At 46.0% G+C, this 15,625-nt stretch overlaps 1 protein-coding gene across 1 annotated transcript in view; it reads left to right on the top strand.

The window, feature by feature from the left end:
* LOC142023452 (heparan sulfate glucosamine 3-O-sulfotransferase 3B1-like) overlaps positions 1–13,534 on the top strand; it is a 42,429-nt gene extending 28,895 nt beyond the window's left edge. Inside the window, exon 2 of the mRNA XM_075014409.1 lies at positions 8,313–13,534. Coding sequence (XP_074870510.1) covers positions 8,313–8,931 — 619 coding nt within the window. The 3' untranslated portion in view covers positions 8,932–13,534. The remainder of the gene's footprint in view (positions 1–8,312) is intronic.
* The last annotated feature ends 2,091 nt before the right edge of the window (positions 13,535–15,625 follow it).

The raw sequence follows: 15,625 nt of genomic DNA, 5'->3' as shown, positions 1-15,625 counted from the left end.
GACGGCGCTGTCGCTGGGGCCCTTGGTGCAGCGTTGGGAGGGGAGCGCGTTCCCCAAACCCAGTTTATGTCGTGTGAAAAACACCCTTTAGAGAATCCTAGTGCCGTTCCCCCTCCTGCAGAACCACTCATGCCAGCCCATGGCTCCGAAGAGGGGCCTTAGCATTGTATCCCCCACCCCCCTCCACTGCCCTGCAAGCTGACGAACAGCCAGCTGAGTTTCAAAGCCCATTGGCCTCTGTGCGGATGGCCGTCTCCGTGATGCAATTAAAACGCTTTATGACTTTAACATTCCTGTCCTGGGCTTGGCAGGTTCTTGCTTTACACCGTATTTCTTCCACATTTCTGGGCTCTGATTATTTTATTATCGAGTTGGAGGCAAGAGCCGCTGCTGAAACTTCAAGTCTGCTGTGGAGCAGCCGGTGAAATAATTTTACGTTTTATGGCACTGCCTTTCCACTGCTCCTGGTGGTAGGGGGAGAAATTTCTCAGAGGATTTTTGAGACTCCCTCTGCAAGCTCCTGATTTCATCCCTTTCCCCCAGGCCATGCTCAGCCCAGTCCATCTTTCCCTGGAGCTTTTCTTGAAGCTTCTTAGATATTCAAAACAAACCCCAATCTTCAAGCCATTTGCCAAACAGTGAGACATTTATAAGGTTTCCTGCTCTGCATTTATTTCTGTAATATCTGTGCACTTACCACGCAGTAACCAATTTGTCCTGGCAACGTGTCCCAGGAGCTTGGGAAGTATTAACCACAGAGAGAGGTTAAGGCCCCACTTTTCAAACGCAGACTGTAATTTTTGTCAGGTGTCTAAAGTTTTTCTGTCCTTCCTCTACCATTGAAGGCTACAGGGCTATATCGATCTACAGGGCAGCTTTAAGAAGTGTTACGTTTAGGCTGATTTTTAGCTGCCTCCAGGGCAAGTTTCTCCCTTGTTAGCAATGACTTTTGAAGGTCACTAGCTTAGATGTTTTGCACATCTCAGCTGATCTTGTGAAGCCCTGTGGATGGAAGCAGTTGCAGGGGATTTTGCTTAGCACACAAGCCTTTAGTTGAATTTAGTTGGGCTTTTAGACCGTGCCACAGGGTGCACGAGCGTCTTCCATGCAAAACACCAGGTTGCCATAGATGCTTTCTACAAAAGGGCCCCAGTCTCTCATTTCTTTAGACATTTGTCTTGTCTTCCGTCTCTAAAAGAAAGGCACAACCAGTCTGCTGTTCTGAATCTGGCCTGCACTGGACAGAGGCAGATGAACTGGAGAGAGTTGAAGCCCACAGTAATTTGTTTGATCCCTCTCCGTCCCCCCCCCCCACCCCCCACACACAGTCCCTTGCCTCTGTCTTTTCCTTCCAAGGAACAGCTGGAGGTGAAGTCTGGAAATTCAGCACAAAAAGGTCGTTCTCAGTTGCATTTGTCACTTGAGCCGAAGAGGGGAAACCTGTAAATTTTTGCAAGAGACCATGATTTCCTGCCGGGTTTTACAGGCTTGAGAGGGTTAGATAAACATCAAGGCATTTAAGCCCAAATCCTCACAGGTAGTTAGGGCCCCCCTCTTACTGTAATACAAGGTAATTAGGACCATCAGTGCTTATACAAATAATATTGCAATAGTTCTCATCTGCAGGCCACTCCGAATGCAATCCTGTCTCCTCTCATCCCTCTCCCTCCATGACACAGGCATTATAATCCCTGTTACAATCTGGGGAAACTGAGGCACAGAGCAGGGGCATGGATTGACCCACAGCCACCTGGAACAGAGCTGGCATTAGAATTCAGGAGTTATTCACCACCAAGCCTTTGCTCAAAGTCCTAGCCTGTCTCCAAAGGAAATGTCTAGGGTTGAGTTATATTCTGCTCATCAGTGGGGTCCATCCAATTCCAGCAGTAGTGGGTGCTCTACAGAAAACAAGGCTTAAAGTGATGTATGTACACTAGGGCATAAACAATCAAGAGAACAAAAAAGCATAGACTAGCACGGCTTTCTCTCCGTGGCTAGTCAAGAGAACAGTTTGAGTTGAATCAGGACATAAACAATACACAGAGTTGACAAATACTCGTGGGTGAGATCTGATTGTTTCCAACGCCGGGTGGAGAACAGGGAGGGAGCCGACTCCCTGCCTCTCTGTACGTGTGCCTGCTGCTGTGACAAATGTCGATGGGTGGTGATCCCCATCTAGGAATTGTAAAAATGCATCACACTTTTTCTGCATCGTCTCTCTTTTCTGGCATGCTCCCTTTGTCCCAGAGACGTGGTTCCCACCCTGCGGTCCATGGACCTCTGGGGGTCTGTGAAAGTATTGTAGGGGGTCCAGGAAAAAGTAGAAGATAAATAAAAATGATCATGGAAAAATAAGTTTTAAGTAAATTGCAAAGTTACAATCAATTGTTATTTTTAAATGAAATCTCTTCCAATCATGTTTTTAGTTGCTGTCTGAAAATCTACCTTGCGGTTTCCCTTTTTCACTTCATAAAGTGTACACAGCAGCTAGAATGGGCTGTGAGGTTCCACAAAGGGTTGGGGTGGCTCACTGGGGGCTCTGTGAATGGTTTGGGGGTCAACACTTGTGTAAAGGTTGGGAACCACAGTCCTAGAGGCTTTGCAGAGAGGGGGGCATAGGAGCAGGGACACCTAGTTCTGCACCTGCTGCAGCTCCCACACCCCATTGGCAACCCCAGAAAGGTGTTTACAGTCTCATAGCACCTCCTGCATATTGCAAAGACTCTGCCCTCTGCATAGTGTGGCTAGAAAGCTGGAGAGGCAGGAAAACAATATTGTGTCATGTGTCTTTTACACAGGTTGTGATCAGCCGGAAATAACGGGCTGAAATTTAAATGCTCTTCCGAGACGTCTGCGGAGGTGAATGCGTTCTTTGTGGACAAGTGCGGGAGGGGAGGAGAAACTCTTAAAGCTAAAATCTGCCATGCTGTGTATGTTGCTGACATGCCTGTGGATCAGGTTCCTGACAAAAAGAACCACTTGGGCGATAATTGTATTGGATATAATCCAAGCCACATGTTTAGCAAACAGGGCTCTGCATGCTGCCTAGCTTTAGAAACGTCTTTTTCCACTTGAATTTAGCTTTCCACCCATGCTCCTCTCTCCACAACACATGCAACTTTCTTGCATTTATGGGTTTTTTCCCAGGGAATAGGCCCGGGAAGGGTCACTACATAGTCCCTGGCGTGCTCCTGTTCCATCTGTAAAACTAATCACGTGCACCCTTGCTATACCTGGGGAAAGCCTTTGTCTCTTGTACCTGCCAACTTGATACAAATGAATAACAGTTTGTAAACATCCACCCACCCATCCCCTCCCACTGACAGTAGCCTCTCTCAATATTCTTTATTGAGAAGTGTCAACAGATTAGTTCAGAGTCCCTCTGTGCAGACAAAAAGCTGCCACAATGGGCATTAGGCATCGGGGATTGGTTTATTCTGTGGCCACCTGCCATTGCGACTTGGTAAGTTTATCGGTCTTTCTTCCATATTAGTAAAATTGGTGTTAAAATGCAGCAGTTTCAGGGCTGGTATTTTTGGTTGGTTTAAATATTTGTTTGTTTGCTTTATTAATGTAGATTGCGGCCTGCTGCAAAAGGCCTGGGGATTAGAATGGATAGGCTCTCTTTGTTCCTTCTGACATTAGTCTAAGTGGTTAATAGGTAAAGTAGGCCAATCCGTCTTTAGGATAAGCCTATCACTCTGCCTAGGATGAGTGCAGGCTTTGCTGAAGAAGTATTCATTAAAGGAAAAGCTCTTTTTTTTTCTCTGTCTCTCCACTGACATGTCAAGAGCTCAGAGTTAGGAGCTCTTTGCTCTGCCTGTAGAAAATTCATCTCTCTGTTCGCACAGCTACTCCACGGCTTTGCCGAGATTCTGTTCCACAGAAGCTTTAAGGGGCAGATCCTTGGTTGATGTCAGTTACCATAGCTCCCCTGAAGTCCATGGACCTACACAACCTCCCACCGGCCAAGGGTCCGGCTCTTTGTGCACTGTGTGGCATAGTTCCTGTAGGAGGGGTGGGAGGGAACTGCTAATGGTGGGGGTGCCCAAACCTCGCCTATGCAAAGAGTGTGGGAGAGGTTGTCAAAGGTGTAAAAGAACATTAAGGTTCCCCATGGCTAGCTGTAGTCTTCCCCTGCATTAGCAGTTGATCACGAGCCATACCCATTTAAGCAGATAGGAGTTAGCTGCATTTTTAACATGGATGTATGTTTGCCGCAGGGCAAGATGAAGTTTACAGGCTGCACCCTCTAGTTTCCATGAGCTGCAGCTGTGTATTAGAGATGAAGAGTGGTTGTAGACTAAATTACAGGGCAATGCAGGCAACACAAGAGCCCACTATGGCCTTTATGCACAGCAGATCAGTAATAGCGGGGCAAAGTTGGATTCCTCTCCTTCCAGCCTAATGCGTTGGTCTGCCAGCATGTGTTCACTACAGCCTTTCTTCTCACAACCTGCTCTTCTTCCCATTTCCTTTTCTTTGGTGATTCTTCTCTGCTGATATAGTTTGCTCCCGCTATCCCTACAGCTCTGAGATCATTCCCCTTCAGAAGGACTAGGTTGTACAAACTTGGCTTACTCCTGCTCACACCAAAGCACACAAGAATTTTACGGTGGATTTCAATGTGCATCAAGATTGTTCCCTTAGTGCCATAGAAAGGAAGTGGATGTATTGGAGAAGGTCCAGCAGAGGGGAGTGAAAATATTTGGGGGCTGGAGCACGTGACCTATGAGGCAAGGCTGAGAGATTTGGATTTACGTAGTTTGCAGAAGACAAGAGTGGGAGGGGATTTGATAAAAGCCTTCAGCTTTGTGAAAGGGGGTTCTAAAGAGAGGATGGAAAGAGGCTGTTCTCAGTGGTGACAGATGGCAGAAAAAGGAGCAATGGTCTCAAGTTACAGATGAGGGAGGTGTAGGTTAGGTATTAGGAGGGTGCTGAAGCACTGGGATGCGTTACTGAGAGAGGTGGTGGAATCTCCATCCCTAGAGGTTTTTAAGTCCCAGCTTGACAAAGCCCTGGCTGGGATGATTTAGTTAGGGTTGGTCCTACTTTGGGCAGGGGGCTGGACTTGATCACCTCTTGAGGTCGCTTTGAGCCCTAGGATTCTATGATTCTAAGACCTGTTTGCCCGTTGTGTACACCCATGAATCAGATGGTGGCTCACCTAGGAATCAGTCTAACCTATTACTAATTAAGCGAGGTATCTACATCTTCACCCAAAGGCCAAGGACTGGTTAAGCTAGGTATATACAGGCATTATCATCTTCTTCTTCACCTGTGTAAATCTCAGACCATCCAGGAAACCTGTAGTCCTGTGACTTTGCTTCTCCTATTCAGTCACAAACAAGCCAGCTACTCTCACGTTTAGGAAAGCCTGAAGGACCGTATACAGGTGTCTGCTAGAGATGGGCTAGAACATCAAAGCTGGATCTAGATACAGATCTTAATTTTCCTAAAGCATGAGGCTGTTCTTAATCCATTGTTCAAAGCCATCTTGGTCCCAGCTTTGATAGGCAATAAATTCTGTCTTTTTCCATGTATACTATCTCACAGAGTTCGCCTTCTTTTAAAAGGCATCTCTGTGGTTGCATTGGTGAGATTGTCATCTTGGGATGTAACAGAATGCCAGCACATAGTGGGGAAGCTTTTCTTTGCAACTAGATCCTGGTGGCACTTTTCGCAACTCGAATGCATGTTGGGAGTGTGTTTATTTAGTCTCATTCTTCGTCTGGAAAGCCTGAGCAGATTGAAGATCACATTTCCCCCCCTACCAGTTTTATTCCTCACTGGCGAAGACAGACTTTGGGTTTTTTACGTGCAGAGGAAGGTGGAACGTGAGTCGATTTGGCTGCTGCTGTTACTGTGCCAGCATACCAACGGGGGAGTTCATAGCACTAGGTAAACTCCATCAGTCTGCAGAACGCAGCTGCAGATCCGGTAGGGGGAGCCCAGACAGATCTTTCATTGAAACTCTCTTGAGCTAATCCTGCAAGGAGCTAAGTGCCCACAGCTCAGTCTGAAACCAACAGGAGCTGAGGTATCCCGGCAGCACTTAAGAAGGATTTGGGCTCAGGTCAGATATTTTGGCTGTTTGTGTAAAGATTCTGGGAAGTGGATGGCCATCTGTAAAGGCGGGAGGGCAGGGGCTGAGCCTGATTCTTCTCCCCCTGGGCCTCGTTCCCAGTGCCCAAAGAATGGTGGATTTCATTCCTGTATCTGTCAGAGGTGATTTATTAGTTATTTTGGATTTTTACAAAGCATAATGCATCACTTGTCCGGCGTTCTTGGTGTCCTCTATGTTGTGTTAGAAAATGAGCTAAAACGCGCTTGTCACTTCTTCCCAGGTTGGGTCAACTGTCCCAGCAACACCATAAATATAATAATTAATTGAGCCCTCATGCACCCCTCCCCCATGCAATCCAAGAGTCCTAAACCCCACACTGCCCAGATCATTTGGTCTGACCTCCTTATAACCCAGGCCCTTAAATTTTACCAAGTTATCCTGCGTTGAGCCCAGTATCTTGTTTGGCTAAAGTATCTCTTACAGAGATGCAACTGGTCTTGAAGATAGTAAGAGATGGAGATGACCGGTCTCCTCCAGGGAGAAAAAGCATGCCTTCCAGCATGTTCTGAAAGCTAACTAGCTCTGGCTGTCATGAACCTGGGGAGGAAGAAAGCTCTCCAGGTCTAGCACATAACACATTCCTCTTTCTACTTGCAAAGGGGCTTCAACATAGGCAGCTCTTCCACCACAGCTTCAGCAGTTATGAACAAACTCCGAAAGAGGCCACTCTCAGGTGACTAGGGGCTTTGGAAGTCAAAACCAACATCTTAGGCCAAGAGACAGCCGTCACAAGTAATGGAGATCCGGTTGTGCCCTCAGAAAAGCCCAGACACTGGTGAACAAGTGGTCTGTCCAATTCTGCCTCTGCGCTGGTTAGATGCAGTAGTTGTTCACTGGGCCATGGTTGTGCTATGTTTTGTGATTGGTTTAGAAAACAGACCTTTTCTGAGATTCACCAGTGGGAGAGCAGCTTCTCCTGAAAATCACTCTTCCACTTGGCGAAGGGTTTTGCAGAGACTCATTCCCCTGGGAATCCGATAGAGAGGTTCTGTCTGGCACCCGTGTTCCGGTATGGCATGGGCTGGGTGCAGAGAACCATCCCTGTGTAAAGTGAGTGGAATTAAACCTTTCTGTGGGTGAAGTGCAAGGGCATGGGAGAGGTGAAATCCACTTCCTGTGGCTGCTTGCATGATAGGACACAATGGCCATTTAAACATGCATCTCACGGCATTTCCACTGGCCTACTCCATTATTGCCCCACGCACTGACCCACGGAAGACTGTCCTAGATCTTTCCCACAGCATGCAGTAGGTGCCAAAACCAGCTGCCCTCCTAAAGGGGTTTTGCCTGTTTCCACTTTGAGCAGGCCTACTGTGGGCTTAAGCCAGGAGATTTTGTAGATAGCACCTGAACAAATCTTTCCGATAATGACAGAGGGGCATGTAGCTGTAAAACATTTTGTCAGGTTAAAAGACAGAGTCCCTATGCCCCTTGCTTATGATGTTTCAATATGTTTGAACTTAGAGGGGAAAAAGCTGGTATGTGGGATCCGGCCTTTTGAAGAAATCATCTGTTTTTTTGTTTTTGTTTTGTTTTGTTTTTGGCTTGTATTATCTGGTAATCTGATACATGCCACAGTGGGTTTGATTCATTGTGTATAAATTGCTAGCCAAAGTGTGCACAAGCTATTGTCCTAGGCTAAGGATCCTTTTGCTCTTATACATTCATATAACTTGATATCAAAACACAGGGCTCAAACTTTTCACTGGAGTTCATGATCATGGCTCCACTGAAGGCGCCAGGTGTTGTGTTTTGTTATTGGTGTTTCAGATGCTCTTAGGAGCCCCAGTCATGGTCCAAAATCCTGTTGCGCTTGGTGCTGTGAATTAGCTGCAGTCTCAAAACAGCATTAGTTCAGCCAAAGAGAACTGAAATAGATTCCTTTTCTCTGTGCTCCAGCTTTCCTGATAAATATATTTCAATTCCATTTGCCTGAACTGATGTCATTTCAAGGCTGCAGCTAATTCACATCCCAGGGAAGTGGAGTAGCCACTTTAAACCAAGCTGAACACATAGCATGAATCACTGTGATAGCGTAACTGCCTGGAGTCTAACCTCCTGTCCAGATACTGTGTATATATGCAAGCCACATGAATAAGAAGTGTGCTGGTAGCAGAGATCATAAAGGTTACATTGCAAGGGAAGTTATCCTGTCATCCTAACCAGTGCATTTGTTCCTTGGCAGAGACCTGATGCCCAGAACCCTTGACGGGCAGATCACCATGGAGAAAACCCCCAGCTACTTCGTCACCAAGGAAGCGCCCGCTCGAATCTCCGCCATGTCGAAGGGCACCAAGCTCATCGTGGTGGTGCGGGACCCCGTGACCCGAGCCATCTCTGATTACACGCAGACTCTCTCGAAGAAGCCTGATATCCCCACCTTTGAGAGCCTGACCTTCAAAAACAGGACTACAGGCCTGATTGACACCTCGTGGAGCGCCATCCAGATAGGCATCTATGCCAAGCACCTGGAGAACTGGCTGCTCTACTTCCCCATTGGGCAGATCCTCTTTGTCAGTGGGGAGCGGCTGATCAGCGACCCCGCCGGGGAGCTGGGCAGGGTCCAGGACTTTCTGGGCCTCAAGAGGATCATCACCGACAAACACTTCTACTTCAACAAAACCAAGGGCTTCCCCTGCCTGAAGAAGGCTGAAGGCAGCAGCAAACCCCACTGCCTGGGGAAGACGAAAGGCAGGACCCACCCCAACATAGACCGAGAGGTGGTGCAGAGACTGCGGGAGTTTTACAGGCCTTTCAACATGAAGTTCTACCAGATGACTGGGCACGACTTCGGCTGGGACTGAGGCTGGCACGAGAGTGGTCTCCTTGTAATTGCCATGTGGTGCAGGTTGCTCTATAAAGATATATATGTGTGTGTGTATGTAAAATGTACAGAAATCTATTTTATAATAATTTATTTTTAATTCCTAAGTAATTAATTCACTAAGCTGCCTAACCACACGGTCTAGAATATTAGCCCATAACCTGTTTTGTTTTGTTTTGTTCTGTTTTGTTTTTAACATTCCATGGTGTTTAATTCTAATATCAGTCTTTTTTTGTGTTTGGTTTGTAATTGACGGTGCTTCCATTTACCTAGAAGAAACTAATATTAAAAAGGAAGGGGGAGGGGGAGAAAAGCACAATTTTATTTTTGTTACGGGTATTAGACCTTTATAAACTTTTACTTGTCATTTTCCAGCTCCCTAGTGTGTGTGTGTGTCCCAGCCCTGAGCATGAGATCAGTTGGCCCATCAGCCGGGTTCCTGCTAATTTTCTCCATCCATGGGTGGAATAAATATTGTTATGTGCACCACCAGGAGACGCACATGCTGCCAGCTGTGGGCGCTCTGCTAATCAGCTGGGAGATACCTGCATCTCTCCAGAGTGGGTGCCCAAGTGCTCAGCTCACAGGGAGCGCTGCTCATCACTTTTCTTCCTGCCTTCAGAATAGCAGTAGGTGTGGGAGAGGCTGTGCTGCTCCATGGAGTACAGGTGTGTCTGTCTAACATAGTGGCTGCTTTACAAGTGGGGCATAATTTGCAAACATCAGTATCCACTCTCGCAAGCCATACAGCTGCTGCTGCTGCTGGGAGTCTTCTACTTGCGTCTGTTTCCTCAGGCTTTGCTGGGTGTAAAAGGTGCTCCTTTGAAAAGGGAGCTGTTGTTGTAAAAATTTTGCTGTAAGTGGGGGCAGGCTCATCAGTCTGTTTTTTATTGCAGAATTTTTCCTCTATGGACCCATGCAGGCTTTGGAGGTGGGAACTTCTATGCATTTTTTTTAAAAACTTTATTTTTGTTCTTTTTCAAGAGGCGAGATGCTTTGGGCTGGTTGAAATTGTTCTGTCGTAAATGAAATTCAGCTCCTACTTGTACTTGCTCACAGTGTATGGAACCCATTTTCAAATGCACTAGAGTCTAGCACGCAGGCAGAGCATCTGCTTTGACACACCAAAGAAATCAATAGACCCATGGGTACCATTAGCAAAAAAAAAACAGGGTATGAGTCTGTCACTGATTTAGTGTTCTCAGAGGAGTAGAAAGGAGACACAGGTCAGGCACAGCTGGGGATCTGAGCTAGGTCACCAATACAATGATGGAGGGGGGTTTCAGCCTCATTCCCAGGGGCTGTTGTCCATCCGACAATTGCTTTAATACGTCATCAGCAGTCTCCTAGCATTGGCAAGAGGTGTTATCAGGCAGGAGTCAGATGAATCCTAGAACCATAGGGAGACACTTGCATTGTACTTGCCTGCCTCTGCGGCCTCTGGTCCCTCCATTTCACCTGCAGTACATTGACCCCATATTCTTGGAAAAATAAGACCCTGAATCAAGCATCTGTGCAGTATTTCACAGGGCACTGATATTAGTCAAAACTGCTCTATAACCATTGATCATTTAAATACCCAATTAAGGATGGAGCAACCAGTTAACATAAAAATGCAACATTTTTCCTAGAGTTTGAATCAAATGCTTTTTGTGAAGCTGAGCAGTTCGGTTGGGGTCTTCTGTGCCCTGTAGCTTCTAGCGTCAGGCCGGGAGTGGAACCAGGCTGGTGTTGCAGAATGTACAACCCAGCTGGAAGTTAGCAGTGAATGGATGAATCTGATTCTCACAAGAGTTCTAGCCAAACTTGTCAGGTTTAGATGGGCTGGATAATCTTCACAAACTTTTGGTGTCTGTCTGCACCAGTGAGTTTCATCCATCTCTGGTGGACACTTTAGGGGTTTGGGTAGAAAAATCCTGATCTATATTCCCACTGAATTTAATTAAACAAGGCTGTGCCATTGTTCTAGGGCAACTGCAGGTTACCCATGGCTATTTTTGACTTCAGTCTAACCCAGAGCGTAGATTAAACAACTTATTAACAAACAACTTATTAACTGCATCTTTCATACAGTGTGCTGGAATGTGTTTGAGTACTATATAGTGAGAGCAGCAAAGTACTTGCTAAATAAAACTTATTTTACTGTTTGTCAATAAGTGCATGCATGATATATGTGCAGTGTCGTAAAACTTCGGGCCAGGGGTTCCCAACCTTTTCACTAGTGTGGACTCCCCAGTCACCCCCTCAACCTATTCGTGGACCCTGTTTACATCCCTCCCTCCAGCCATTCACGGACTCCCATCAAAGCCAATTCTAGTCGCTACGTGCACTTCGTTAAATGAAAAAGGAAACCACAATATAGCTTTTCAGAGAGCAGTTGGACATTATTGGAAGAGATTTAATTTAAAAGTAATAATTGATTGTACCTTTGCAATTTATTTAAACCTTATTTTCTATGATTATTTATCTTTTATTTTTTCATGGAGCCCCGTGCAATACTTGGGGGTCCGCAGACCCCAGATTGGGAACCACTGCTCCTAGACAATTGTAGAATAATGCAACAGCATATGGGATAATGGGTAAAGGATACACGATTTCAGTATGTTGATAAGTTGGTTTCATATGAGTCACCGATATATTCTAATACCAGGCTGAAGAGGCCAGTAGCCTCTCCCTCAGCAACCCTTCTGTTATAATACTAGATTACTAAACAATGCCCAGCTGTGGTGGTGTCATCCTAGACAGCTGGTACAGGGGCTTAATGATGGTCATGCAGATGCAATAATTTTCCTTCAGAACCATTCAGTTAACAGGCCCATGTTGCTCTGTCTGGGCCCATCTCTGATCTCATTTATGCTAATAGTACTGAGGGCAGAAGTCAATTCTGTCCCTCTGTAACAAAGAGATCTGTAGTGAAAGGCTCCCCCTTGAAATGTGGATGGATCTACTCCAAACCCAAGAGGTGCTTAGTTTAATTTAAGGACTAACAGGGACTTTTAGCTTATCATTTACGAGAATAGCTTAATGTCATGGCAAGTAAAGAGAGATACAGCATGCACCCCCTGTTCCAGCCCTCCTGTTTATCAATGCCACGAGAAAATGTGGGGGAGGGGACCACACCTAGGTCCATGAGGGAGGAGGACAGGTATATGAGAGCACCTTTAAATCCCAGCAAGGTGCTGAGTACTTTGCAGGATCGGACTCTATAATTACCACTTAATTGTGGTCTGTGTTTAAGCCTTCCATTTTGTTTTTCATCCCAGCCTTTCCCACTCACTGGAAAGTTGAAACCCCACCCATGAAACAGTATTGTTTTGTCATAGGCAGTTCCATACGCCAAAGCCACTTTGGCTCAAATTACCCAGTACTGTGAAAAGCCACCAAGGAGTGAAGCATCGTCATTACTGCAATGCAGAAAGCACCCTGGGTGCAAAAGTGAGAGGAAAACTCTAAGGGCATTTGGATGTGTGTTTTGGGGGAAATGGGGGTCCTGGCCTTTTGCTTGGACTCCAGGTCTTGGGGTCCACCTGTGATACCAAGTGATGAATAAACTAGTATATTCAATTTACACTAAGGGACTGCAGCTTGAGGTACTTGGATGACTGTAGACAAACACTTCACATCTCATAAAGCTGCTTCCTAAGACACTAGTTATTACAAAACTTGAATCCCTGTGTCTGCCTACGGAGGAACTTATGCAGTGTTGAATTAAGCCTCGTATGTCGCCCTGGCCATGAAGGGCCACCAGAGTAACTCTCCGGATGCTCTCTCAGCTTTCATAAAAATGGGGGGCACTTTCTGGTCAAGTGACAACATTGTCTAGCTGTGTAGGCCCATATCTTCCAGCGCTTGGCCAACTTCAGGTATTTATCACATTGCCATTTCTTCATGTCACCTCTGCTTCCTTGAGTTGGTTGGTTTGTTTTTGTTTTTTAGATGCTAGGGGGTGTAGGTACTTCCTTTGTAACAATTTCTTTAATCTCCCAATGGCTTTGTCAATTGAACAAAATTCACCAGGCTGTCGGCTTAATTGGTACAATTGAGCCTTGGTATTGAACTGTTTCATGAGGCAAACATATTGGATTATGGAATTGGATGGTGTTTGATACTCTGAATAACATAAGCAAATTGCTAATCCTGGTGGAACAGCCTTTGTAATGAAGTTTATAGAAGACCACTTAATATGAAAAACCTTACCTAAGCCATATAGCAACCAGGACTGGGGTCCCTATAATATGCATAATAAAGTCAATACTATGATCATTTTTTTGTTTTCTTCAAGAAGGATGAATTGTTAACTCAGAGGTGTGGTTAGATTTTCTTTTTTTTCCACATTGTAACATTAATTTATGGCTGAGTTTCATTCAGCCCTGTATTCAGAAGTGCAGTACAGGTTTTAGCAAAGTGTCGTCTGTAACATGGTACTATAGAATAGCCAATTTGTTTTAAAAAAATTAAAAATTGTAAATCAAGTATTTTGTGGTATGTACAACACAAATTAATTTTACACAGAGAAAGATGTTTCTAGGAAAATGAAATTCTGATAATTCATACTATTTCTTTGTATGAACAAATAAAATATATTTTACCAAATCATAGACGCGTTTGTTTTCATTTTAGTTTGCGGGGGCAAATAAAAGACATCATGTTTTGTGCTTATTCTGGTAGCATTCCGTTTGCGTTCTGATACTTGTACAGGTTGAACATCTCTAATCTGACACCCTCGGGATGAGAGAGTTCTGGATTAGAGAGGGTCAACCTGTAAACAACGCCCATTAACATCAGTGGAAGTTGCATGTGTGCATATAGCCTTTAATTCAGCAAAACACTGAAGCACATGCTTAAATCCGAATTAAGTCAGTGAGACTAAACCATATGCATAGGCACCCTTCCTGAACAGGACTACGTTCCCAGCCTGGGGAGCTTTATTGTGTTGGGTTGGTCTTCCATATGGTAAACCTATGCTTTGTGGTGTCACAGCCATAAGGGCTGCTCCAATTGTCATTGAAATCAGTGAGCTCATTTGACTGTTGACATCAGTGGGTGCAGAAATAGGCACTGAGGGCATGATCCTGGAGGGGTTGTATGCCCTTGAATGAGAAGTGAGGGATCTTGCCCAATGAAGAGCATAATAGGACAATTTGTTTCTCTGGCCAGTAGATTGAGAACCTCAAAATTACACCAACCTTATGAACTAACCAGTCAACCATATACCTCATTTGGAACAGGATGTGTGGAGTCAGGCAGCAATTCTGGCGAAAAATCAAATTCAGCCCAGGACTGTGTTAAAGGGAAACCAGCATGCTGCCTCTGCATAATAAACTTCTAAAGCTGTATTGAGTCAATGCTCAGTTGTAAACATTTCAAAGAACCCCCAGGAGGTTTTGTACAAACCATTCTGGAGTTCGGAACAAGCTCCATTCCTGAGGCATTTGTAACTTGGGGCTTCCAGGGTATTTATTACATTGTTGCTGTTCCTCCAATGCTGTTCTGTACCAACGGGCATTTTACCATTGATTTCACTGGCACAGGACCAGTTCTTATTGCTAGTTGACTTTGGCTATGTCTACACTAGCCAGGAAGATCAACCCGCTCAGGGTCGATCTTCTGGGGGTCAGTTTCGTGCCCTTAGTAGGGATGCACAAAGTTGAACTCTAAGGGGTTGCAGGTGATGCCACCCCCCGCCCCCCGTGTTCCTCATGAGATGTGAGGCATAAGGGAGGTCAATAGGAGTTCTCCCATCAACCTTCTTCAGTGGGGATGGCCGGGAAAGCCAAGCACAGATGCATCGATTCTAGCTGCACAATTGCCATAGCTGGAATTGCATATCTGCAGTTGACTTACTTTGCTTCATGTAGACACAGCTTTACTCTATTAAAGGAAGCAGGAAGGTAAAGTCTCTTATTTCAGTGTTTCCCAAATGGTGGATCTCATCCCTGCAGGATTGGTCTGGCTCCCTACTCTGGATAGTGCAATAGTGTCACTGTGTCACGCTTGTTTGGCCTGGTCATCCTCCAGGGCTGCTAGATCACACAATGCTTGGAGCCGGGAGAGGAGCTGCTGCTGTTGCAGGGTGAGCACGGGAAAGGCTGACTTTCCAAACACCCTGGTCAGGGCCCCCCTTTGCACTAGCTAGAATTAGGGTAACAGTGCTGGGGGGGCGGGGGGGGAGAGGTGCTGCTGCGGGTAGTTGGTGGCCTCCCAGCAGGGTGAGGAGGAGCACGATGCTGAGGCCCCATGGCCCAGCCCATCATGCCTATTGGAAATCTAGGAAGGGAGGGTCTGGGCCTATGTCCCTGTCATCCCTGACATCTTTGTGGCGAGCTGTTGCCCACTAAGGCTGGGACAGAGTCGCAGGGCTTGTCTACACTACAAGTTATGTCACTACAACGTATGTCACTCAGCGTGTGATGAAGCCACTCCACGGTATGGACGGTGCTGCATTGGTGGGTGAACGCCTCCTCCCAACACAGCACCTGCCTCTTGCTACTTATTATGCAGACAGCAGAGAGCATCTTCACCACATGTGCTGTGGTGGCTCAGCTGCGTTGGAGGCCACAGCGTCATTGTAATACTTCTAGGGTAGACTAGGCCCAGCAGCAACAGGGCTGACAGCCACTGCAGGCCCATGGCAAAGTGGGAGGGGTGCCTGGCTCTGCGTCCCAGGAGGGGTG

The sequence above is a fragment of the Carettochelys insculpta genome, chromosome 20, assembly GCF_033958435.1.
Source record: "Carettochelys insculpta isolate YL-2023 chromosome 20, ASM3395843v1, whole genome shotgun sequence".
NCBI classification, from domain to species: Eukaryota; Metazoa; Chordata; order Testudines; family Carettochelyidae; genus Carettochelys; species Carettochelys insculpta.
This window is presented reverse-complemented; position numbering and strand designations above follow the sequence as displayed.